The sequence below is a fragment of the Suricata suricatta genome, chromosome 10 (assembly GCF_006229205.1).
Source record: "Suricata suricatta isolate VVHF042 chromosome 10, meerkat_22Aug2017_6uvM2_HiC, whole genome shotgun sequence".
Taxonomy (NCBI): domain Eukaryota; kingdom Metazoa; phylum Chordata; class Mammalia; order Carnivora; family Herpestidae; genus Suricata; species Suricata suricatta.
In genome coordinates, this window is record NC_043709.1 from 14,108,395 (window position 1) to 14,135,361 (window position 26,967).

The 26,967-nt window shown below is 41.6% G+C and overlaps 1 protein-coding gene and 1 long non-coding RNA gene across 4 annotated transcripts; one reads left to right on the plus strand and one right to left on the minus strand.

The window, feature by feature from the left end:
* Positions 1-870: 870 nt before the first annotated feature.
* On the minus strand, positions 871-26,448 carry PWP1 (PWP1 homolog, endonuclein). Its single transcript, XM_029954619.1, has 15 exons — positions 26,236-26,448; positions 23,663-23,721; positions 23,335-23,519; positions 21,030-21,115; positions 20,851-20,947; positions 15,379-15,489; positions 14,425-14,555; positions 13,761-13,822; positions 8,891-8,987; positions 8,201-8,262; positions 6,715-6,826; positions 4,963-5,053; positions 4,751-4,872; positions 3,674-3,779; positions 871-2,915 (listed from the first exon to the last, which is right to left on the minus strand). The coding sequence occupies exons 1-15, from the start codon at positions 26,305-26,307 to the stop codon at positions 2,806-2,808; spliced, it is 1,503 nt and encodes a 500-aa protein (XP_029810479.1). The 5' UTR covers positions 26,308-26,448; the 3' UTR covers positions 871-2,805.
* On the plus strand, positions 1,852-6,338 carry LOC115304448. 3 transcript variants are annotated; one of them, XR_003914437.1, is made up of 4 exons: positions 1,852-3,306; positions 3,574-3,796; positions 5,235-5,341; positions 5,774-6,338. It is a non-coding gene; the product is annotated as an uncharacterized LOC115304448 (long non-coding RNA). The 3 variants fall into 3 exon arrangements; XR_003914438.1 differs by having other exon boundaries at positions 3,577-3,796; XR_003914436.1 differs by having other exon boundaries at positions 2,153-3,796.
* Positions 26,449-26,967: the final 519 nt, after the last annotated feature.

Sequence of the window (26,967 nt, forward strand, 5' to 3'; positions counted from 1 at the left end):
GATATTAAGGCCTTACCAGATGGTTTGCAAGTCATTTTTTCCCATTGTGTAGATTGCATTTTCATTTTGTTGATTTCCTTCACTGTGCAGCTTAATTTGATGTTATCCCATTTCCTTTTTTGTTGTTGTTGCCTTTGCTTTGGTGTCAGATCTAGAAAATCATTGCCAAGACCAATGTCAGGATTACCACCTATGTTCCAGTTTTATGGGTTTAGGTCTTATGGTCAAGTCTTAATCCACTGAATTGGTTTTTATATATGGTGTAAGGTAGTGGTCCAGTTTCACCTTTTTGCACGTAGCTATCCAGTTTTCCCCATTGTATATTCTTGGTTCCTTTGCCGTGCATTGACCATGTATATGTAGGTTTATTTCTGGGCTATTGTTTCATTGATCTGTGTGCCTGGTTTTATGCTAACTGTAGCTTTACCATATAGTTTGAAATCAGAAAGCATGACGACTCCAGCTTTGTTGTTCTCAAGATTGCTTTGGCTGTGAGCTCCTGGCTGGCTCAGTCAGTAGTGTGTGGTACTCTTGATGTTGGGGTTGTGGGTTTGAGCCCCGTGTATGGTGTAGAGATTACTTGAAAATAAAATCTTAAAAAGATTGCTTTGGCTGTTTGGGGTCTTTTGTGGTTCCACACCAATTTTAGGATTATTTCTGTCAAAGATGCCATTGTAATTTGATAGGGATTGCAGCACTGTAGATTGCTTTGGGTAGTGGGGACATTCTTATCTTCTAGTTTTCAGTGTATAGGCCTTTCCCTTTGGTTAAACGTTTTATTCTTTTTGATGCAAATGTAAATGGAATTAAACTTCTCTGCTAGAAATACAACAGATTTCTATATGTTGATTATTGTACGCTAGAAACTTACCGAACTTTTAGGGTTTTTTTTTTTTTGGTGGTCTGACCTATTTTTATTTTTCCACAGTCTAATCACCCTGGTTAGGGCTTTCAATACTATGTTGAATAAAAGCAGGAAAAGTGGACATCCTGTTTTCTGACCTTAGAGGAAAAGCGTTCAGCTTTTCACTGAACATTTTGGTTGTACACCTGTGATACATGATCTTGTATTAACTGAGGTACATTCCTGCCTGCCTGCTTTGAGTTTTTATAATGAATATTCAGTTTTGTCAGACATTATTTCTGCATCTATTAAGATGACCCTATTTAATCCTGTTAATGAGATGTATGATTAATTTGCAGATATTGAGCCACCCTTGCATTCTTGGAGTAAATCCCACTTGATTATGGTGTATGATCCTTGAGTTTTAGTATTTTTAGGACTTTTGCACCTATGTTCATCAGGATATTGGCCTATAATGTTCTTGTGTCCTTTTCTAATTTAATATCAGGGAAATTTTGGCCTTATCAAATGAGTTTTAAGTATTCCTTCCTCTCCACTTTTCTGGAAGAGTTTGAGGATTGATGAGGTATGCGTTTTCAAATGTTTAGTGGAATTCACGAGTGAATCTATCTGGTCCTTAATTTTTGTTTATTGGGAAGTTTTTGATGACTGATTCAATCTAACTAGTTATTGGTCCCTTCAGATTTTCTACTTCATGATTCAGACTTGGTAGGTAATATATTTTGAGGACTTTTCCGTTTCCTTTACATCGTCTGATTTGTCGTATTATAGTTATTCATAAAAGTCTCTTATGACCCTTTGTATTTTGGTGGTTTATCAGTGTTAACTTCCTTGTCATGTCTGATTTTGCTTCCCTTTTCCTTACCTTAGTCTAGGCAAAGGTTTGTCAATCATTCCAAAAAAAAAAAAAAAAACCAGCCTTTGGTTTCATTGATCTTTTCTATTCTTTTTAGTTTTTATTTCCTTCTACTAACTTTGGGCTTTGTTCCTTTTTTTTTTTAGTTCTTGAGTTGTAAAATTACATTAAGAGCCCCTTTCTTGATATAGGCATTTATTGCTGTGAACTTCTCTTAGACCTGCTGTTGCTGTGTCCCTGAAATTTTGGCATATTGTATTTCTATTTGTCCCACGGTATTTTTAAATTTCTTCTTTGACCTACTGGCTTTTTAGTAGCATGTTATTTAGTTTCCACGTATGTGCAAATTTTCCAGTTTGCTTCATATAATTTTCTAGTTTCATACCATTGTGGTCAAAAAAGATACTTGGTATTTTAATTTTCTGAAATTTATTGATTTATTAAAACTCTTTTTGATCTATCCTGGAGAATTTGTGTGCCTTAGAAGAATGTATATTCTGTACATGTCTATTAAGGCCAAAGTCCCCTACTACTATTGTATTACTGTTTCTCCCTTTAGGTCTGTTAACATTTCCTTTATATTTTTAGTGCGTCTATGATATTTATGGATGTTCTATCTTCTTGGACTGACACCATCACAATGTCACGCCCCCTTTCTTTGATAACAATGAATACCATGTTGTGGGAGGGGAGTTAGGACACTTTTAATTTAGTTACTGAACTTTACGAATAGCACTGAGAACACTTTTAAAATTATGAACGTTAATTGGAGAATAGTCAAGTCAGGAAGAGCAATTCCTGGGTGTTCACGGCTAGTGTGATATCTTGGCCCAATCACTGCTTTTAAAGGATTTTTTTCTAAAATTCCGTAAACGACTATTTTACAAAAACCTTTGTTTTTCTTATCTTCTTCAAGAAATGCAGAAGCATCACTGCTGTTTGTGCTGCCCCCAACTGCAGGGAATGCCTGGCAGTAAGAAATGAAATGTGTTCCAGTTACGACATGTCTGTGGCTAGACATGGATGTTTTCAGGTCAGCTTTTTAAAAAACTGAGTTAAGGTAATAAAAATTTTATGATCTTCATTAAGACTCCATTGGTGTGTCTGAGCTCCTGCTTCCAAAAGGGCCACTGATAGATGAACTTCTTGTATTGCCGAGAACAAGCCTCTCTCGTCTTCCAAATGCTTCATTTACTAAAACACAAATAATGGTTAAATTACCAGATCAGAAGATTAAGAACCTAGAATATACAATAGAGATGTAGAGATGAACAGTATGATTCTCTGCCCTAGTGTGGAAATTAAATGGGAAACAAAATAACCAGGAAGTCCAAGTTAACATTCTGAATGAGGTTAATCATATTTTATTCTGTATCTGTATCTACATTTATTCCGTATTTTGCCTTGTCCTTGATTTATTTAATCCACCTTCATAAAGTGACAATTTTTTCATCTTTCTCTGTATCATAACCAGCAGAGAACTTTTTATGGATTTAGGGCCTTTTCTCTACGTGGAAGATTCAGGAATCAGTGGAACTACGTCTTCTCTGTTCATAGGACAAACCGGACTAACTACAGGTTACAAGTAAGCGGCTGGGTTCCCCTGAAGGGAGGTGAGTGGTCTCTTAAGGAAAGCAGGATTCTGTAGGAAGTAGTTGAGAAAAGGCAGATGATTCACCCTGAAGGGGAGGGCTGTTCTGAGAGAGTATGTTACGTTCCCTTCTAGCTTTTCCATAAATTCAAATTTTGTCATAAGGATATTTTTAAAACAGCATACATTTAAATTGTGAAGACAAATGTGTTGTGAATCTGAACATCTCCAAATCACCCGTGACTGTGTCTGGTTCTCAAGCAGACTGTGCTTCAGGATGGGCACTGGACCTACACTCGGGCCACATGTTGTGTGTGAGCCGCACAGCACTCACTCAGAAAGAGGGAATCAAGATTCTCACCTGAGGAGACTGTGCTTATATCCCAGACTCGAAGCCCTTCTTTCTGACCTCCAAAGGCATAAATAAATGGCAAATCGGGACAACAGGAAGAACAGAAGAGAACTCCCTGGAAGAAGAAAACAGGTCAGTGATTTCAGAATTTCCATGAAGCCCCAATCTAAACCCCTGCTCCTGTCTACATGAACCTCTCTGAATGGTAACGGAGAACCAACTCACCAGTGTCTCTTTTAAGCTTCCTGTGAAGTAGTTCAGAGTCAAGGTGGAAGCAATGGTTCCGCACGATCTATATGGCTCTTCTCTGAGGATATGTGCACTGACCACTCAGCTCTCTAATCTGCTAAGTATTCCCAGAAACAGTATTTTTCCTTCTAAGCAATGATGTTACTACGGGTCGTCATTAAATCATTTTTTAAACTTCTAATTTTTTTAATGTTTATTACTAGGTAATACATCTGCATTATGGAAAATATAAACATGAAAAAGTATAAAAATCACTAAGATAATCACCATCATGTTTTGGGACAAGGTCTTCTAAGGACATAAGCATAGGCTAATACTATATCATTGTGTCTGGAGCCTACCTTCGCGTGTGTGCTTGTAAACAGCTACATATGCAATTATATAACTCAGTGCCTGGCATGTGAATATTTGCTAAACTTTTCCTATTCCGTAGGAACCAATTTCAGTGTAGTCAAAACTAGTTATACAAAGAGGTGGTGATACATAAACTGACCCTAACAACTTCAATGCCCTGCAGGTCCAAGTTTTCCTGGGATGGTTCTCAATTTAAAGTAAAAAAAGAAAACCATGGCCCTTCCACTTGAGTCCTGGAAAATCCTCTCTCCACTCTTCTTACCAAGCAACTGTTAATCGTGTCAGTTGGGAAAGGGGCCAGACAGGACGGTTTTAGGGGAAATCAAAGACTAAGTCATAAACCTCCTCCTACCAAATTCAACTAAGTTCAAAATTAACTTCCTGACAAGTCCACATTCTTTAATGCAGTGATTCCTGGGGAAAGATGATCAATATAGGTCAGAAACAGAAAAAAGCAGACAAGAAGGATGCCCAGAGTCTTACCATTTTCATGTCCCTAGAGTGAACCAGACTTGGCCTGTCTCCTAATATATCCCAGATTTTCACATATTTGTCTGCTGATGCTGTCACAAGACAGCCCTTGATTTGACTACTTAGATCAAGACCTAAAGGAAAATATGATTATTAGTTCAGACTCTGACATATAGCTTTACTTCATCATAAGTTAAAAGAAATGAAACACTGTTCTTGCTCACCAGAGATTTCATCATTGTGTGCATTAAGTGTAAAAATTGGCTTATCTGAACGTGCATCCAAATTATATACAAAGCCATCATCTGTGCTGGCCTGGAAAGAGTAAAAGACGGGCAAGATCATGCTACATGGCAACAGAACTTAGTAATGGGTAAACAATATAAGTTATGGTGAAATCCAGCTATTTATTACCTGAGGAGCCCATTGGAAAATTTACTTGTGGATAAGTTGAATTTGTTCCTATGTGAACTAATCCAGTATGTCTACTCTGCAGCTGCATGTGAGGACAGAGCTCTGGTCATGGCATGGACTACAGACAGAGATGTGGGAGCAGAGGTGAGATCCGAGAGAACACAGGCCTGGAGAGCACAGTCATTTAAGGTACGTGTTGAGTAGGAGCTCACAGAAAAATCAGAGCGGGAGAAGGGCATTAACAAAGGTCAGGGAAGCCAAGGAGATTGTGCTTCTGAAGAAAAGTGATGAATGGTGTCAACATTTTGGTGGAAAGGTTTAATCAGATAAGACCTGGAAGGCAGCAGAGGGTTGTTACGCTTCTAAGAAAGGGAGAGGGAAGAAGGAACCAAGAGACAGACCTGGTCAAGGATGGGAGAAAGACTTGAGCCTGTACATAGGCTGAGGGCAACAGCCATTATAGGAAAAAGGGAGAAAAAAAGGACAGAGTGACACACAGTCTTGAAGCCTGGGTTGCGGAAGAGGACGAGGACAGAGGTCTCATCCTTGGGAGATGAGGGAAGGAGGTTATACCGTTTTATTTTAATCACTTTCCATTTTCCTCAATATTTGTGATTTTAGTACCAATGACACCTTGTCAGCAAATAACCTCAGGAAATGGGTTCTGGAGTGTCGAAAGTCAAAGTCTAACACAACATTCAAACGCAACTGGGACCTCACTCGTCGAAGTAAAAGGAGTCTGGCTTCAGGTAACTCAGCTGGGAGTGACACCGCCCCCCGAGCATAGCTGAGATGAAGTGTTCCTGGGCCCACTGTTTCAGGAACCTTGCTGAAACTGTCCACATACTTAAGAAAGCAGTTTTTCTCTCATTTATAAAGCATTAGATATGTACTTTATGAAAATTAGGAAATACATGGATGTGTCACACTTTGGATGAAAGCTGGGATTTTGTTTGGATTGAAATGTCTGTGGAATCTTTGGATACTACACAGAAAATTTATCCTACACATATTAAGTGGGGAAAAAAGTGTAAGTTCTATAAATACCCTTAAGAGACTAATATATTAATTCAGTAAGTATTCTCAACACAGGAGCCCCATTTAATTTAAATAAAAGAATATCCTCTTGGACGAATTAACCATGCTTAATGTTTCAAAAAACACAATAAAATCATTTACATCCTTATTTGTGGCTAATCCATTGTTAAAAATGCATTATTTTTATCTTAAAATCTAATACTTCATGATGTTAATACAGAAAAACTGGGTGGCTAGCAGACTCAGTTGATAGAGCATGCAACTCTCGATCTCAGGGTCATGAGTTCAAGTCCCATGAGTTTTTCAGAGATTCTCTCTACAATGGAATTAAAATAAGTCATTACTGAAGTGTCTAGGTAGCTCAGTCAGTTGAGTTTCCAACTCTTGGTTTCTGCTTAGGTCATAATCTCAAGGTTCCTAAGTTCAAGCCCTGCATTGGGCTCTGCACTATGGAGCCTGCTTGGGATTCTCCCTCAAGTCATTAGTAACCTGGATAGGCAAAAACCAGTAGTATGTAGTCTTACCAAAAAATGACAAGGTGAAAAGTGATTCCAAGTCACTCTCTCAATCTGTCCACTGAAACGCCACATCCGATGACTTTCATCTGGACTTCGGCAGTCGTACAAAGCCACTGACCTGAACACAGACAAGCAAAGTTAGGGTTTTAAGAGTTCAGTTCTTCTATATGTTGTATGTTTATTTAAAATCAAATGGTAATAAAACCCAATGGTAATAAAACAACACTGTGAACTTGAGATCCAATTATTTAAAGCCCATTTTAAGGTTCTAAAATAAAGTAGAAAAGAGGAATTTTCACTAACTGGTGGCTCTGGGTATCACAGTAGCCTGGACTGTCTCTGGGCTGAACCCTCCAATTACAAGATGAATCCTCGCTATTTCCAAAAGACCAAGACAACTTCTAGTCTCCCAGCAGTGCTCAGAGCCAGATAACCCATGTCTGAGCTGCATTTACTCTCTACAAGTAGGTTACTGTGTTGAGGGAGTATACTTTTGTGATTCTGAATGAACCCCAACTACGAAAGTATACACCTCTCACTCTTCAGAAGAATAAGGAACCCAGGGCTCCTGGGTGGCCTACTCGGTTAAGCAAATGACTTTGACTCAGGTCATGATGTCTCGGTTCGGGTCCAAGCCCCACTTCAGGCTCGACGCTGATGGTGCGGAGCCTGCTTGGGCCTGTCTCTCTCCCTGTCTCTCTCTCTGCTCCTTTCCCAAATGCACTTGCTTGTGTTCTCTATCTCAAAAAAAAAAAAAAAAAAAAAAAAGCATAAGGAATCAGAGACTACTAGTTATTTTCTGCTTCTATTAGCTATCTCTACCTTCAGACCAGTCTGTAAAAAGATGCACACACATGACTAGAAACCCCCTGTGATGGGGTCTAACTCTTCGCCTCTCCCTAAATCCATGCCCTTGGTCAGTAAGGTTGGAATCCTTCCATAAAGGCAGAGTCATTTCCACTCCATGTGACCTCGTTCAGCCAAGAAAGACAGACAGAAGTATATTAGTTCTGAGCCTAGGTCTCAAGAGGCCTTGGTATCTCTGCTTAAGCTTCTGACTTCATCCTGAGAACATGTGTGGGCTAGCCCACTGGTTCCATGAGGATGTGAACACAAGGAGAGCCAAATCTTCATGGCCCTACCAAAATAAGCCAAGATTAGGAGACCTCCAGTTGAATCTAGCCTAGATTAGCTCAATCCTGCAGTGGTATAGGTGGTATAGTGGTATAGGAAATAAATGTTGATTATTTTAAGTCATTGAATTTTGGGATCGCTTGTTTCATAGCAATGGCTAACTCCTACACCCTCTAAAAATCAAAGTAGTTGCTACTTAGAACTACATTTTTATGACAGAAACACATTCCCATGCAGGCTGAAAGGGAATAATAAGTATTACTAAAAGTTTAAACACTTAGTAATATACTGTCTGAGCATCAAGTAATACTTTTTGAATTAGATCAAGAGGATAAAAAGCAGGAGTAATTTTTCTTACTTGTCATAGGATCCAGAAATCAGAGTCTGTGCTTCAAATGGATGAAACTGCAGAGTCTGGACCTAAATGGAGGAGACATAAATGAACAGATCTATGTTTGTTTGGTTTTGGTAAAACTGCTCAATACTCAAGAGAATCAATTTGACAATGTGTCTATAAATTTTTTCCTTTGAAATGTAGTACTATTTAAAGAAACAAACGTACTACATAGTCAAAAGGACAAAACATTTTCAAATAAAAGCAGTCACTTAAAAGACAGAAGGCAGCATTTCTCAAGCTGTGTTTGGCAGAGTGCAGATGTCCCTCAAATGTTAAATATGTGCAGACCAAAAAAGGGAATGGTCAGACTTGTCTGGACAACTCCACACCAGGAAGCCCGCAGTGTACGCGGCACACCAGATCCCTGAGTTCTGCAGTGACCTCACTGGGTGACTGACACCCCTGGCTCCTTTTAGGAGTCTCTGCAAACATGCTACAAGGGACTAGTGTTTCCAGTCACTAAATCTTTGTCTTCATGTTTGCACCTCTAAGATGAGTAATTCTAACTATCACACGGTGCTCTGTGAGGATCCAGTAAGACAGTATGTCAACGCAAATTCACAAAAAGCCATATACAAATGTTTGGGGTTATCTGTAGCCAGTGTTTGTCCCGGAATGTTTAGAATCCATCTATCCACTCAAGCACCATACCTTGTCAGTGTGTACGGCAAGGCTAGCTGCTGGTTTCCCCAAGGACATATCCCATAGAATTACAGTGTTGTCAGCTGATGCACTTGCCAACACGTTTCTGAGAAAGGAAGGAAAAAAAATAATTTTTTTTTTTTTTAAGTCAAGAGCACTAAATGTAAGAATTCCATTTTTAGTAACAAAAGGAATAAAACACTTAAGAATGTATTTTTAAAAATAATTCAAAATTCATATATAAAACTATTAAAGATTGAAAGAAAGTATCTAGGTGGATGGAAAGATATCCCATGTTCATGGATTGGAAGACTTAATGTTGTGAAGACAAATACTGCCATCTACAGACTGATCTAGGTTCAACTAATCCCTTTCAAAATCCCTGCAGACTTTTTCTCTCCCAGAAAATGAACAAGCTTGTTTTAAAATGCACATGAAAATGCAAGGGACTCAGAATAGCCAAAATGGTCTTGGGAAAGAAGAGCAAAACTGGGAAGTTCACAGTTTGGATTTAAAAATGGGCTGAAAAGCCACAATAATCCCAATAATGTGCTACTGGCTTAAGGACAGACATACAAGTTAACAGAAAAGAATGAAAAATAAATGACCTTAAATTTGAGGGTCTGTTTCTGACAAGAAGGTTCAAATTATTCACTGGTCAGTGGGGAAAAGGAACAGCATTTTCAACAAATGGTTCAGGAACAACTGGTTATCTCCACACAAAAAAATGAAGTTAGACCCCGATCTCACCTGTACTCAAAAGAGATCACAGACCTACTAATGTAAGAGTGAAAACTATAAAACTCTCCAAAGAAAACAGGTACAAATCTTTGTAACCCTGGGTTAGGCAATGGTTTCTCAGAAATGACACGAAAAGCCTAAGCAACAAAAGATCTAAATAAATTAAACATCAACATATATTTTGTATTACAAATGATACCATCAATAAAGTGAAAAGACAATCCACAGAATGGGAGAAAATATTTGTAAATCATATATCTTATAATAAAGGACTTGATTCTAGAATATATTAAAACCTCTCAACTAAATAGTTAAAAAACAAATAACCCAATTAGAATTTGAGCAAAGAATATGAATAGACATTCCTCTAAAGATCTATAAGTAGCCAGTGAGCATGTGAAAAGCTATTCATTAGGGAAATGAAAACATCATACTCCAAGGATGGCTATAATGAAAACGACAAGAAGTGCTAGTGAAACAGAAAAATTAGCTACCCTGCTGGTGGGAACCTAAATGGTACACACATTACCATATGTCCTAGCAATTACACTCTTAGGTACATGTCCTAGAAAATGAAAACACAGGTCTGTGCAAAAATCTGTTCATGAATGTTTACAGTAGCATTACTCATAATAGGCAAAAAACAAATACCAATGTCTATTAACTGGTGAATGGATACACAAAATATGGTGTATCCACACAAGGGAATACTACTTAGCAATAAAAAGGAATGATGTACTCATAAATGCTACAACAGGACGGACCTTGGAAAGATTAAACAAAGTAACAGAATCCAGACACCAAAGGCCACTTATTGTATGATTCCATTTCTAGGAAAGTCCAGAACAGCCAAGTCCACAGAGACAGGAAGATGAGTGGCTTCCAGGGGCTGGAAGGACAGAGGGATGAGGACTAACTGTACGCTTTAAAGAGTGATTTTAGGACAATGTAAATTTATATTTCAACTTAAAGAGCATTAAATGCTATTAATAGGAAAAACCAATATGCCTATCTCTTAGGGATCAAGCACTAATAATGTAGTTACTACAAGTGAACACAGGCTTGGAGCCCAGAAAACCTAAGACAAATTTCTGGTGCTGCCATTTATTAGCTAAAGACGTAGCTAAAGACTTAAAAGTGAGTCACACCTCCCTGCCTGCCAGTGAGGCGGCTACAAGCAGTTTTGAACTGTGACTATTCAAGCACATGGCCGAGTGACCAGAGTACGGAGGGCCCCTGATACGTGTCAGCTGCCTGCCTTTTCTCCTTGTTATAGAAATACAGATATTCCTGAAATTGAAAGCTCATTTTTCAATATCCAGTTTGAAATGGCTTGACACAGAATCAAGTCATTAGTGATAGTATTTATTCAGAAAACTAGTACGCTGTTAAAATGTCAATGGGTTCATTTCTGGATATTATTTCCTCAAAAAATATTTCCATTATACAAACTGCTTTCAGTTTTATTACTCACATTTCAGTGAGACAGGTAGGGTTCTCTTTAAGATGATCATGTGTATTCAGATCATGTTAGCTTTCTCCCTAGTCAATGAATTTCCCTACTGTTAAGTCCCATATACAGGCCATTAATGTTTTAAGTCCTCGGCATGTCACAGACTAAATGTTAAATTCCCAATATTTTACTTATGTTCAATGCTTGCCAACAGCAAAAAGTTAAAAATTTCATGGCATTTTTTTTAAATCTTTGTCCTTTCCCAAACATCTGAGATTCCTTCCACATTAAAATTGTTCTTGTATGAGGTTTAAAAATAAATACCAAATACCCCCCACAAAACTCCCAAATGCTACAATCCCAAGAAGAGCACTCTTATTAAAGAGTACAAGCAGAGAACATGCATTTTGTCACTGGGAGCATTTTACTAGAAACCCAGGTGCCCAACGAGGACAACATCACGTTATTCTTCGCCATGATCCCAAACTCTATGCATCAGAGGATGGAAAGTATTTAAGAGCATTCTGCACCGTTTCGGTGAAGGAAGACCCAGGTCTAAAGTAAGATGGAGAAAGCAGAAGAGTTCCAGAACGAAGACCCGTGTGGCACCGCAGGGGGGGGCACGACAGGAGCAGGGGGACTGGCAGGATGTGAGCAGAGGGAGGGAGCCGCCGTGGCTGGGAAAGGGGCTGTGGACTCGGCTCGGTCGGGGACGGGCTGATCCATCAACAAGTCTGCACTTACTCAAGTAACAGCAGCAATATGATAAGATTTCAGTCTATGTAATTACTGTGACAGTTCAGATTTGTAAATGAGGTTCCTAAAAGCACAGTACACTCCTATCCAACCTCTTACGCATCTGCCCATTTGTCAGTAACAGGCCCAGTTTAGACAAAACCTGGGGAAGCTCTCAAAAACAAAACAAAGCACAAAAGAGTTTTGGGTTCTTGCTCCAGATCTGACTCAACCTTGGGGGGATGAGAGCCCAGGAACTTGTACTTCAAAGGGTCATCCAGAAGACTCTGACTGGCAGGTTAAGTTTGGGAAATACTAACCTAAACAAGTTTCTTGGGTCCATTTCACAAAATGGTTCTACCAACTCTGAAGAGGTCCGAACACCAACGAGACACAGGATGACTTGGTGAGCTGGAACTCTGGGATGCTCCCCAGAGCACTCACATCCCGAAGTATCCTGCATCGCAGAATGCTAAGAAAACATGCCTCGGGCAATCCAGTTTGTTTTTACCCCTCAACCTACTGCTTACCTTCCTTGCCTTAGTAGCCCCTCAGTGGACTATGCTATTAAGAATAACGGCCTTTTGGGGTAAATTGTTTAAGAATGAGTATAAAGGATATGCAGATGAAACATGCAAAAAGAATGAAATGGAACTCTTCCCTTAAACTGTATATAAAAACTCAAAATGGATCAAACACCTAAACCCAAGAGCTAAGACTGTAAAACTCTTAAGGGAAAAGCTTCATGGCAAGAATTTGGCAATGAATTCTTGCACAGAACATTAAATCCACAGGCAACAAAAGTAAAAATAAATTGACTACATCAAATTAAAACCTTCTGTGCACCAAAGAACACTATCAAAGGAGTTAAAGGCGATCCACCAAATGGGGGAAAATATTTGCAAATTGTAAACCTGATGAGGGATTATGTGCAGAAATTTATAAAGAACTACAACTCTATAAAATACCAAACAACTCAATTCAAAAATGGGTAAAGGAATCAATATTTCTCCAAAGATATACAAGTGGCCAATAAGCACTTGGAAAGTGCTCCTCAAAAAGGTAAACACAGAATTGCCACATGATTCAGCAGGGTCCCTTTTGGGTGTACACTCAGAAGAACTGAAAGCTGCGGCTGTAAACATATTTGTACACCCATGTTCCATTTACATCAGTGTGCAGAACAGCAGCATCATTCACACCAGCCAGGAGGGAGAAGCAACCCAAGTGTCCGTGGACGGACTTATGGATAAACAAAATGTGGGCTCCAAGGACAATGGAGTATCATTCAGCCAGAGAGGAGGGAAACCTGGCCACATGCGACCACACGGAGCGCCTCAGACTACGTAGAAGTCAGTCACGGGATTCCACCCGTATGAGGTAATCGGAGGAGTCAATGCAGAGAAACACAGTGGAGTGGGGGGTCCCAGGGCCTGGGAGCGGCCAGGATGGAGAGCTGTGTTTCATGGGCACATAGTTTCAGTTTTAGAAAATGGAAAAAGTAGTTCTGGAGTTGGATGGTGATGATGGCTGTGTAACAGTGAACCATACACTTGAAACATAGTTAAAAATGGTAAATATTATGTACATTTTACTACAATTACATAAATTTTAATGAATGTGGATGAGAGTTTGTGAAAACTAAATGAAGGGAGGGCCTGTCTCCCAGGAGAGACAGGCTGGCCCCGCGGGCGCTGCAGCACACGGTTTCCCCGGGGGTGCTGGGAAGGGCGCCTGCTCACCGCGTGCGGAACGAGCCTGAGTCCTACCAGGCGCGGGGGCCGCACGGACAGACAGCAGAGCTCCTGCCTTCACGTGCACATATGGCGGGAAAGGGAGGAAGACGTGGACACAGAGACCCCGAGCACCATGCAGAGACAGGTGGAGGCATGAGGTAAGAGGACAATGGTCACAGTCTCTGACAATCCTCCAAATGTTATTGCTTTTTACCTGATCAGCTTATTCCAAGAAAGGTCCAGGACAGCATCGGTGTGCCCCTCTGCTGAGGAACTCTGTAATAATTGTTTAATTACTTTTTGTATTAAAGTGCCCCTGTGATTGATAGGTTAATTTGAAAGATTCTTTCAATCTTAAGGTTACTGTTTGATCTTAGGCAAACTTGAAGATCTAGAGAAAGAAATGTCTTGTCTTTTTATTCCTTTAGAGATCCATGATAAATACTCCTTACAGAGGAGAGACTGTAGTCATTCTTAATCTAGGTGGTACAGTTCTATAAATATCACCCCCCACCCCTAAAGTCAAGTTTTAAAAGCTACAGGAATTAATACCATGGATATTTGGAATTCAACATACTAAAGGCTAAACAGAAATTTTTCAAAAGTTTGAAACCAGCATATTAGCATGAATAGTTACCACTTATCAAAAAGGATCATAACCGGAGAGTAAACTGTTTTGTGTAAGGATGAATAATGTACCAATGGAAGTTTTGTGCAATCAGAGATCAATTTTTTTTCTGGGACTTTGAAACTAGAAACTATCGTAACTTCATAACCATCTGTCCTGTTCCACCAAAGTGTCTAACTGAAAAAGTGTTCTGTTTCCCCCACCCACCAATAAATTTCTGTCCTTAGTTTTAAGTAATTAACTTGTTTACCTTCTTTCCTTTCTTCTTCTTCTTTTTTGATAGCTTACTTCCAAGCGTGAAGACTGGCTCTAGAGAGTCCACTATGTCAAGGTCCCACACTTCAATAACGGGAGTCATATTTCCCACAGCAATATAATTTCCTACAGGAGGAAATGAGGTTTTGATTTTAAAAACTTCCAGTGAAAAATACCGTAGACTGAGTGACAGCTCAGTGCAGCTTCTCTGACTTTCGTACGCGCACGATCACCTGAATACGTTACAACACATATTCTGTTCCAGGGAGTCTTGAGTGGGGCCCCACGTCTGTGCTTCTGACTGGTCCCCGGTGATGCCAATACTATGCTGCTGGGCCTCAGACAATAATTTGAACAGCAAAGGCTCATTCTCTTGGCCCAGGGTCCTTACTCAGGTCAGAACAAAAACCCTCTGCCACCGTCCCCACTGTTGTGAGGAGGAGGGTCTAACCAGATCACAAATACGAGGAAGCCCGGCCAACAGGATGTCAGGTCAGAGTGTTAGCAGATCTCACCTTTATTAAGCAGGAGGGGGCACAACTCTAGTGTGCAGCTGCGGCTAAAAAGACACGAGAGCCCAATTCTCTCTTCATGTTGGTTTTACTTGATGTTTCCTGAGAACAGGGTCAGGCCACTAAACTCTCAGACACATCATGTTGTTTCATCTTGGTGTTTTGGAAAACGTCCCCCAGTTCTACAGAGCCCAGTGCTGTCGGGCCCTGCTCTTCTGCCCACAGTGGGGCAGCCACCTCTCTAATATCTGAAGTCTAGAGACATACAGACTCAAAACAACTAAGTGATTGTGTTTTAAGAATTATGTAACTTCATAAAGAAACACTAACTTCATAAAAATCAACAGTTCTGAAAACATTCATACAGGATACATAATTTATGTGGGAATCACATCCAGGACCAGGAGCCACTGAAGCATCTTAGCTTTTCTAGTTACCTGTAGAATCATCTGGGCTGGGATCGAAATTCAGCCACTCCACGCTTAGCGGGTACGCAGACAGCAGGATGTCATGATGCACATAAAAAGAATCTTCCTCCTGATTATAAACTGAAAATATTGGCATGAGATTTTATCACATGAGGATAAGAAATCACATTCCACTGAAAAGAACAGACTCTCCCTATTAAACCCTCAGGAGCCATGGGTCTATAGTGAGACACATGTGATGGCCTTAAAAGGAGCCTCCAAAGTTGCTAATGCTCAGCAAAACCTGTGCAAGTTTCCTATATATTCCTGTCACCTGCTGTGCTCCAAGGGGAAACGGAGCAGTGACAGGGAACGGCCACCTGCCCGAGCCCTCTGCAGGTGCACTGGTGCAAACGGTCCCATCTTCCAGTCTGCCCACTACAGAAAACACTCATGAAGGCTCCGTAGGGAGTATTTCATTATGATCTTTTAGAGGCCTATCTGGTTATAAGAAGAAACAAAAATAATACTAGAGAAAAAGAACTCATTTAGAAATCTAAAAGCCTGTCAAAAATTACTTTTTTAAAAATTACTTTTTTAATATTTAGAGACCAACAATGTAAATTAAGTTCTTGAGAAACCTGTTGGACTATGACAACCAAAACAATCAGCTATTTAGCATTCACAGTCATCATGTTAAGGAGCAAAATTACTGTTAGAATCAATGACTAAAAAGTCTTTCAAAAATTATATAATGAAACACTGATAAAATAGAGCCCAATCAGAAATTCCCCCAAATATGCTTTTTATTAGAAAGAAGCATTGTTAAGACAGGCTAAGGATTTTTAAAAAAAAATTTGTCAGACCACTGTCTAGATAGGTCTCCAGAGGCAAGGGAAACAAAAGCAAAAATAAACTATTGGCACTATATCAAAAGAAAAAGCTTCTGCAGAGCACAGGAAACAATCAATAAAACTAAAAGGCAGGGGCATCTGGATGGCTCAGTTGGTTAAGCATCCAACTCTTGATCCTGGCTCAGGTCATGATCCCAGTGTTGTGGGATCGAGCCCCATGGTGGGCTCCACGCTAAGCATGGAGCCTGCTTAAGATTCTCTCTCCCTTTGCCCCTCTCCCCACTCTTGCACTCTCTAAAAACAAACAAACAAAAAATCTACAACCTACAGAATGGGAGAATATATTTGCAAATGACATATTAGTATCCAAAATATATAAAGAACTTCTAAAACTCAACACCAAAAAGTAATCCAAATTAAAAATGGGCAGACGACATGAACAGACATTTTCCCAAAGACATCCAGATGGCCAAGAGACACTTGGAATGATGCTCAACATCAGTGATCTTCAGAAAAATGCAAATCAAAGCTACAATGAGACATCATCTCACACCTGTAAGAATGGCTAAACTCCGTGATCTAAGAAACAACAGGTGTTGGCAAGGATGTGGAGAAAGGAGAACCCTCTTACACTGTTGGTAGGAATGCAACTGGTGCAGCCGCTCTGGAAAACAGTGTGGAGTTTCCTCAAAAAGTTAAAAATAGAGCTACCCTACTACGATCCAGCAATCGCACTACTAGGTATTTGCCCGAAGAATGTAATACAAAGCGATACATACATGCACCCTGGTGCTCTGTTCGACGCTGTTTGTGTGACTTACACATTTTTGCCCAGATCCGCACATGCACAATCATGGGGACTCAGTTGGCTTATACTCTGCAGCTGGTCTCAGGATGAAAACTGGCCCTTGTGTTCCTGACACCAAGAGGGACTGCTGTGCCTCACATTCCTCCCTGCGCCAGACCAGCCTGGCCTCCTGGAATGGATCAGGGAGGGAAGAGGAGTATGCAGACACCTGGGCTCCCAAGATTGTGATACCATAAGAGAAACAGAAGAAAACAGTTCGCTTGGGACTGCACTTAGGCAAACTTAGAGGCTAGCCGTAAATCACACCCGAGTGGTAGATATACTGCCCTCGGGGAGTAGCTAGTTGGAAATCTCACCCAAGGGGAGGACACTCTGCCCGGGACCCTCACTTGGGACTCCAACCAGGCTGTTCACCGCTGTTTCCCCAGCTGGAAAGCTGGATCTGGTAGGTACCCGATTTGATGTATTAAGCCTTCTCTGTTCTCTATACTTCTCTCCCTCTTTGTTTACTATAATTGTTTAAAACCTTATACTTCCTTTTCCTTATAATTAATAAACTCTTCCTCCACAAAACTGAAAGTGCAGCTACTGTGAATTATTATTTATAACACCTCTTGTTTATAGCAGCATTATCTACAAAAGCCAAATTAAGTACACAGCCCAAGTTTCCACTGACTGATGAGTGGATAAAAAAGATACAGCATAGGGGTGCCTGAGTGGCCCAGTCAGTTGAGAGTCTGACTCTTGATTTCCCCACAGAGGACTCTGTGCTGATAGTGCGGGGCCTCCTTGGGATTCTCGCTCTCCCTTTCTCTGCCCGGCCCTCGCTCAAAATAAATAAACTTAAAAAACCAAAAGATGTAGAGTGTGACACAAAACGGAGTACTACAATGCCATAAAAAATAATGAAATCTTGCCATTTGCAGTGACATGGATGAAGCTAAAGAGTATTATGCTAAATGAAACAAGTCAGATGAGGGGTGCCTGGGAGGCTCAGTCAGTTAAGCGTCCGACTTCTGCTCAGGTCATGATCTCACAGTCTGTGGGTTTGAGCCCCACATTGGACTCTGTGCTGAGAGCTCAGAGCCTGGATCCTGCTTCAGATTCTGCGTCTCCCTCTCTATTCCTCCCCTGCTCATGCTCTCTCTCTCAGAAATGAACATTAAAAAAAAAAAAAAGAAGTCAGATGGAGAAAAACAAATACCATACGACTTCACTCATATGTGGAATTTAAGAAACAAAGCAGATGAGCAATGGAGTAAAAAGAGAGGCAAACCAAGTCTCTTAACTACAGACAAGGTGATGGTTAGCAGAAGGAAGGGGAGGGTGGGGAAGGGTGAAGTAGGTGATGGGGATTAAGGAGTTCGAGTGTGGTGATGAGCTCCAGGTGTTATATGGACGTACTGAATCACTATACTGTACACCTGAAACTAATATACTGTATGTTGACTAGCTGGAAGTTAAATTAAAAAAAAAGTCCTTATAACGCTGCATCTGGGACAGATCCTGGGATCAGCAGATTCCATGTCACGTTCTATAACTGGACTTCACATGGAGATGTAAGCTTTTGATCCTGCAAGAACCTCAACTATGGTCAATGTACTCAGCTTGCATTTTAGATAAAAATGAGAAGCATGCTTTCAAACAATCTTCTTTTAACCATGTCAAATCAACATTCAGATCAGCTTTAGGGTGCAATTTTGAAGTCTTTTTTTTTAAATATTTATCTACTTTTGAGAGAGAGAGTGAGTGCTTGAGCGAGCATGAGCAGGAGAGGGGCAGAGGGGGGGGGGGGACAGAGAGGACCTGAAGTGGGCTCTGCGCTGACGGCAGCATCGATTGTGGGGCTCCAGCCCACAAACCACGAGATCATGACCTGAGGCAAAGTTGCACACTTAACCGACAGCCACGCAGGCACCCTTAAACTCATTCTTGATTAGAGATATGCTGACTAATTTGGAGATCCACACCAGATCCAAATAAAATATACCTTTAATGATGTAGCTCAGAAGGAGGAGGGAATGCAACTGCTTCAACTCCTGATACTAAATTCAAAGGAAGAACTCCAGTAAGCTCTGACAGAATGCATAAACATCGATGGCAAATGTGAACAGTTCAATTTTCTGAAATTAGAATTGGTCTTTGGAAAAAAAAAAAAAGATGGCAAGATACTAACTGCACAGTACCAACATTTAAAAAAATGGTCTTTTAAAAATTTCACCAGCACGGTTTTCATTTGAAATACATAAAGACCAAAGATCATTAGAAGAATAACTTCACACTGAGGTATCTATTTAAAGCCTTTTCATTTTATAAATAGATCCACAATGGGCCATGGAGTTAAAATGCCTTAATCTACAGGCTTCCTGCTGGCAGCCTTTAAGACTGAAGAGTTCCAGAAATCCAAGCTATGAAATGGAGTAAGTGACAAGTAACCTAGATAATGCAAAAAAAAATTAAACATAAAGATTTAATTAAAAAATATATATATACTTTAAAATGTTTCTTTTTGAGACAGAAAGAGAGAAAGAGTGAATGCACATGGGGAAGGGTCAAAGAGGGAGGAGACAGAATTCCAAGTGGGCTCTGCGCCGTCAGCACAGACCCCAATGTGGGGATCAGACTCACAAAACTGAGACGTCTAATTTTTTTTTTAAAGTTAGTTTGTGTGTGGTGCATGTATATATGTATGTATGGAGAGGAGGAGAGGGAGAGGAAGGGGGAGGGTGGGAAAGAGAGAGATGGGAAGGGGAGAGGGGGAGAGGGAGGGAAGGAGGGAGGGAGGGAGGGAGACAGGATCCCAAGCAGGCTGGACCCTGAACTTAGGAACCATGAGATCATGACCTGAGCTGAAACCAAGAGTCAGATGCTTGACTGACTGAGCCACACAGGTGCCCTAAAGATTTTAATTTTTGAGCTATGCAGCTACATTTCCTATATTAAAAGGCCTTTGCCTAATAATATCTGTAAAGCTTCAAGTTTTAAAGACAGAAGAATAGAAGATCATTGGAAGACAGATAAGTCTACGGATGTGTGCACAGCAGAAGGCACAAGAAAAACAAAAGGGAGAATCTAGAGGCAGAATACTGTAGACACCTTGAAGGTCTATTTTTTAGAAAACAGTTATTCAATTAATATTTGTTGAACATTAATATCAACATTAAATATATCTGATATAAAAACACAAGTAAAAAAGAAAAACTCAAATCAGTGCCTACTTCAGATTCAAAGCATTTACCTCTGGCCGTGGTACACACATTCCCTGAACCGGGACAGGTGATCAGAGGAATGGAGATCTCAGCATTGAATTGTTGTGAAGAAATAAAATGTTTTGCAAAAAGGGAAATATTTGAATTGACTGTGGTAAAAAAAAAAAAAAAAAGGTAGAACAAAAACCTGTCTTCTGAGGGTAATCTTTACCACATAAAGAAAAAGTACACAAAAAGAGAATGCAGTAAAAAATCAGGGCGTTACCTCAGGGCAATGGGACCGTCACTGTTTCCAGCATTTCCATACCGTTTTACGCCTAGGTTTTCTCCAGGGGGAGGGGGGAAGCGGGAGGAAGAGTGTGGAAAACTGACAAAAATGTTCAAATAAAAGATTAAAAAACCCCATTAGCACCTTCCAGGAGACCTATTTCCATAAAGTCAGATACCAAAGCGACAGACCAGACCACACACGCCCACACAATGACCAGAATGTCTGTAGACTAGATGTAATTAACCACATCACTTAAACGAGATCTAGCAGGACCTGGTACCCACAATTTCACAGTAGCAACTATTACAGTGATTATTTTAATTGTAGAGGACCTTTCTGCAAGCGGTGCCCCCCACTTACCGTGCACCTCTAAATTGCATTGGTCTTGTTCAGCTCTGCCACAGACTATGAGATTGTCACTGGGCTTGATCAAGAAATCTTCACGTTCATATTGCTCCTAAGTGGGGAGAAAAACTCATTAACTAGAAGGTTCCCAAAGACTTAAGAAGCATAATTAGAAAAGCCATGTGAATATTTACCGTATCTTTCAGAGTAACGTAAGGATCCTGATCATTACTTCCATAGACTGTAAGACCCAAGAGAGACTCCCCAAGAGTTTCAGTATCTGTAAGAATTCATACATTGAAATGAAGAAAACAGTCATTTTGACAGAAGCATTTTCCTACAGTATCCAATCTTTAGACTTAAACCCAACTGTCTATTTTGTAACTAACTGGAACATCCATAGGAAAGGAAATACTGAGTAATCAACAGGAATTTAGAAGCCATTTCTATGTGATCTTGGAATACAGATCTGATAGTCTTGGTATTCACAATGTTCCAATAAAATAATTAAACTGTGAAGCTCTCTCTTAGAAAATGTTATAACTCTGCTTAGATTCTCTAACTTGCTCCTTGCAATCATTATTAAAAAGTGCTCCTACACTGTTGGTGGGAATGTAAACTGGTGCAGTCCCTCTGGAAAACAGTGTGAAGGTTCCTCAAAAAATTAACAATAGAACTCCCCAATAACCCAGCAATAGCACTGCTAGGGATTTGCCCAACGGATACAGAAGTGCTGATGCATACGGGCACATGTACCCCAATGTTCACAGCGGCACTTTCAACAACAGCCAAGTCATGGAAAGAGCCTAAATGTCCATCAGCTGATGAATGGATCAAGATGTGGTTTATCTATACGATGGAGAACTACATGGCAATGAGAAAGAATGACATCTGGCCCTTTGTAGCAACGTGGATGGACCTCGAGGGTGTCATGCTAAGTGAAATGAATCCAGCAGAGAAGAACAGATACCAGATGTTTTCACTCATAAGTGTAACAGAAGAAACTTAATAGAGGACCATGGGGGAGGGGAAGGGGAAAAAATAGTTGGGGAGAGGGAGGGAGGCAAACCATGAGAGACTCTTGAATAATGAAAACAGAGGGCTGATGGGGGAGGGGAGAAGGGAGGGTGATGGGCATGGAGGAGGGCACTTGTGGGGATGAGCACTAGGTGATATATGGAAACCAACTTGACAATAAAATATAAAAGAAAAAAATTAAAAATATTTTTTAAAAATCCCCTCAAAAAAAGAAGTGCTACAGAGAGGTGGCCTTGAAAATTACCCTAAAACACTGGAATCGATACAAAATAAAGGTGCCCTGGTCAAATCAAATAAAAATATGCTGAATTTCACAAGGCTAAAATCTTTAGTACAAGATTTCTGAGAATTGCTGATACGCTAATTTGCCACATGACCCTGAAAGAATGGCTCCTATGCCTTCTCCACGAATGCACCTCAAACCAGCCTCTCTTGTGGCGTATCTGCAAGGGGGACACAGAGTACACCCAAATAATGGAAGACTCAGGAGAAAGATGCTCTAATAGGGGAAGCTACTTTAAGGAAGAGGACTATTCAGTCTTAAACATCTGACGGGCAGCAGACATGGGGATTTCAACTGGATGAGAAAGAGCCACCGGTCCGCATAGTGTGGCGATAATTAAGCCGTTTCTGGCTGCCATTTCTGCAGGCTGGGTCGGCTCCTCCTCTCTCTGTATTCCCATGGCACTCTGTCCTAGCAGGATGGGAGCAGGTTAGGGGCCCACAGCCCAGAGCTCAAAGGAAAACACGATTCTCTGCATCTAATGAAGTAACCTGAAACAATAAAGGTTTCAGGGGAAGAGAATGTTCAACCCTCAGCCCCGCTGCTCAGCAGCTGGGTCACACTGGCCAAGTTACTTCATGTGTGTAAGCCTCAGTTTTCTCTGTAAAATGGGGGTAACAACTCCTCTCTCATCAATGCAAAGACAAAGGAGTTACAGATTAAGAACATTTTTCTCTCATTCGGGTATAGTGGAAACACAAGATTACATTAGTTTCAGGTGCACCACACAGGGGCTTCCCATCTCTTACACGCCATGCCACGCTCACAAGTGTAACTGCCGCTGGTCAGCACACAGTGCTATTGCGGTACCTTTGACTCTATTCCCTATGCTGTGACTTTATCCCCATCCCCACGACTTACTCATTCCACAACTGTACGTCTGTGTCTCCCACTCCCCTTCACCCGTTTGGCCCATCCCCCAACCCAAGGTACAGATTATTCTCACTACTTACAATAAAATATATGATACTATGGTCTTTTTAGATCTTGGATTGGTGGGTTAGCTTATTTTCTAAACTAGTTTAGGAAAGACACCATCCTCCCCCCGGGCCCTGAGCCAGATTATTCAACTGGCATAAAGGACAACGAAACCTCACAGTGGAGGTCCGCAACACTAGAAGCATGAGCTCACACACGAGCTTGTGATTAAAAACCAGAAGAAGTGAGTGAATTCTAACCTGGGTCGCCTTCCTCATCGTATTTATCTAAGTCGTACTCGGCCAGCTCATCGTCATCCAGCGTCCTGTCGTCCTCTGGGTCACCATCTTCCAGGGGCTCCCTTGGTCGCGCCTGGGTACGTGCACTCTGCATGCCATCTTCTGAAGGGTTGCCTGTCTCCTCTTCATCACTGCCACCTTCTTCTCTACATCAAGGGGAAAAAAAAAGATAAAGAAATCACCCAAATGGTTCCATTCAATAATGAGACCACCTGTCATCCCTGTTTAAGACTTACGTTTCACCTAGACTTTAAAATCTACTGAAAGTAGATAACATTCTTAAACTTACTGTAGTTTTTCCTTTGCTTCAGCAATGAGACGTTTCACTTCTTCTTTACTAAGCTCTACCTGTAAGAGAGCAAACACCTCATTGAGGCATGGCTAAGGAAATCATTCTAAATCTCTGAGTTACAAAGAAGTTTGCAAACTAGTGTAAAATACAACTTCAAAAGACATCAAGAATCAAACTTCAGTCAACACTCTGTAAGTTCACTGTAAATGGAGTTTTCACGTCTTTGTCATTAAACTGATTTTTAACATTTTCCCACCTCAAACTGTTAAAAAAATCATGCTCAGTCTACTTCTCAGAACTTTCGAAAAAAGACCGACTTGTATAAATTGATTTCTGCGATAGCCCATCTCATTTTCATTTAATTATTCTGATTTCTTCTTGGTTACTTCTCATTTTCCCTGTGGGTATTCCCAAACAAACCATCCTTGCCTTGCTCCCCTGCTCATTTCCCGGTTCCCACTGCCCTATTCACTCATCACGCTGTCACTTTCTTGTGAAGCTCATTCATTTTGAAGACTAAAACTACCCCTTCTGAACTGATTACCCCAAACTTCCCCTTCTCTAGCCCCACACTCCAGTTCCATCTTTCTAGCTGTCTTTAAGACTCTCTCCACTTGGAGATCCTGTACGATATTGGAATTATCCTCTTTACTTCAAAACTGCAGTCTCTCGCCTAATCAGGGCTTCAGTACCTTTTAAAACACCCCATCACTGCTAACCTGTACACTCCTTGAAGAGAGGAACCAACTTGTGTGTTTATGAACATAGTTCAGCGCTCAGCTCATGGTAGGGATCCTTGATGATAGACAATGAATCAGTCACTCACTCAGTTTGCACTGAACCACCTCTAGTAGTATGGAAATCCTTCTGGAGGGATGACAGTCTATTGTTCCGGAAACGAAGGGTTGGTTTTTAAGTTTAATTAAAAGATATATATTTTTTAATGTTTATTCATTTTTGAGAGACAGAGTGTGAGTGGGGGAGGGACAGACAGGAATGAGACACAGAATCCGAAGCAGGCTCCAGGCTCTGAGCTGTCAGCACAAAGCCCAACAAGGGGCTCAAAACCTCATGGACCACGAGATCACGACCTGTGCTGAAGTCGGATGCTTAACCAACTGAGCCACCCAGGTGCCCCCCTCCCTTTTTAAAGATACTTATTTTCTAATTATTCTCATTGATCTGAGTCTCTCTGGGATTTTGTAGAATAAACTCACCTCTATAAATTCTTCAAGCAGTAGTTTCCAAACATTAGAATCGGCAATTAGAATCACATGGGGGGGAATCTTTTAACACCCAGGCCAGTTAAATTAAATATCCGGGAGTGGGGCACAGGCATTGGTACTTTTAAGAAAGTTCTATGCATATGGGGCGGGGGCTTTAACTCATGACCCTGAGATCAAGAGTCGCATGCTCCACCAACTGAGCCAGCCAGGCGCCCTACATTAGTATTTTTGAAGCTCCCCAAGTGGTTCTAGTGTATAGACATGTTTGGGACATATATATAGACATGTTGTGAGTGTGTGTATATACATATAAATAAATATATAAATATAAATAAATGAATATATTTATATATGCACTGAGTGGCTACTGGACCCAAACACTGGAGAAACTGGTGAATAAAACAAACAAGTCTGTGGCTTAGTGGAATTTACACCTCCCAGGGGACTATTCCAATTCCTCATGTCTGTTAACTGGACGTCCCGGGCGCTGAGATTCCTGTCAATTCTCATCTCTGTCATCACCGGCCCAATTACATTCAATCCCCTCAATACACCCCCCCCCCCCGCGCCCCTGTCCCCTCCTTTACTCCCTCGGACGTACATGCATTTGTCAACTCCATAAAGAACGGGAATCTTTCCGTTTTTATGCCTATCTCCAGACCCTGAACAATGCCCAAAACGCAGAAAGCACCAGTTAAGTATCAGCTGAACAACTTAAGTCATCTTCACCTCTACTATAGATTCGTTCTCTAATTTCTGTAGGTTTCCCCTTTATAACGTGTCACGTTTACCTTTCACCCCCACTGCTACATCAACATCTCACTGGGATCGCCCTAACTCAACTCGGAGCCTCACCAGTTTTTCTACACTACACCTCTCATCCCGCTCACTCCTCCGAACGCGGGAGTGGAAAGTGGCTTCACACACGTGCTCCCTCTTCCCATCATGCCTGAAAGCGCACCAGGGGTGCGCGAAGCTACCGTGCTGTCAAGAAGGCTTGGGCGGGGGGGGGGGGGGGGGGGGGGGGGGGGGGGGGGGGGGGGGGGGTGGATTTCCCACTCTCAGCAATACCCGGCCCTCCTCCCACCGAAGAGGTCTATAGGCCGGCGATTTCGGGGGTGGGGCTGGACTCCGGGGAAGGGACCGTGAGGGGGCGCGGCCCCCGACTCTCAGGCCCTGGGAGCCCCAGGCTTCCTCACGAAAATCAGGCCAAAGCCGGCCTCACCCCGTCCAGTCATACAGCCAGGCCAAGGCCGTGTATAGAGGGTCCCGGTTCTCCAGGCGGGGCTGACCGAGGATGCAGCGAAGAGGCCGCTCCCCTACCTTCCAGCGACCAGGCCTCACCTTGTCCGGAGTCTCCTTGGCCACGCCGCAGCGGACCCAGGCCACGCACGTCACCTGGCGGCTGCGGTTCATGGTCCTCAGCTCAAGGACGCCTCGCGCTACAGACTCGCTCCCAGCAGCCCAGGGACCCCGCCGACTCCCAGCCGGCACGCTCCGGGAACAGGCACTGGCTGCGGCCTGCGCACAGCGCACGCGCTGGCTCTGGTTGCGGCGGGTCCGCGCCCACTTCTGACGTCATTCTAGGGCGCCGAATGGGAAAGTTGAGGGGGATAGGGCTGGAAGCGGAAGCAGCCGGGCGGGGACTCCACGTGGGTGGGTCCCGCTGTGTGGGGACACTTGAATGGGCTTTTCAGGAATGTCCCGCGAGGGAAGGTCTCTGCAGACTTCGTGGAGGCAATAAATAAACTGGAACTGTAGGGGTCAGAGGCAGATTTCCGTAGGTCTTTATTTTGCCTGAAGTTCCATCGTCTTAAAGCTGACAAATGGTAGAGGTTTATGGTTTTCTTCTTTTAAATCTTTCTCCAAAATAGATTTGTCATTTCGAGGAGGCACTTTCGCCATTACATCTTACTGCATTCTTGGGAGTTACTTCCTCACCTTAAAACATTTAGCACTTATTCTGTACGAAAGTACCCAGTAGTGGTTGCAGCAACAGCAAACATAAAGTGCTTGTTATGTGCGAGGCACTTATCAATAGCCTTGTGTTGGGGCGCCTGGGTGGCTCAGTCGGTT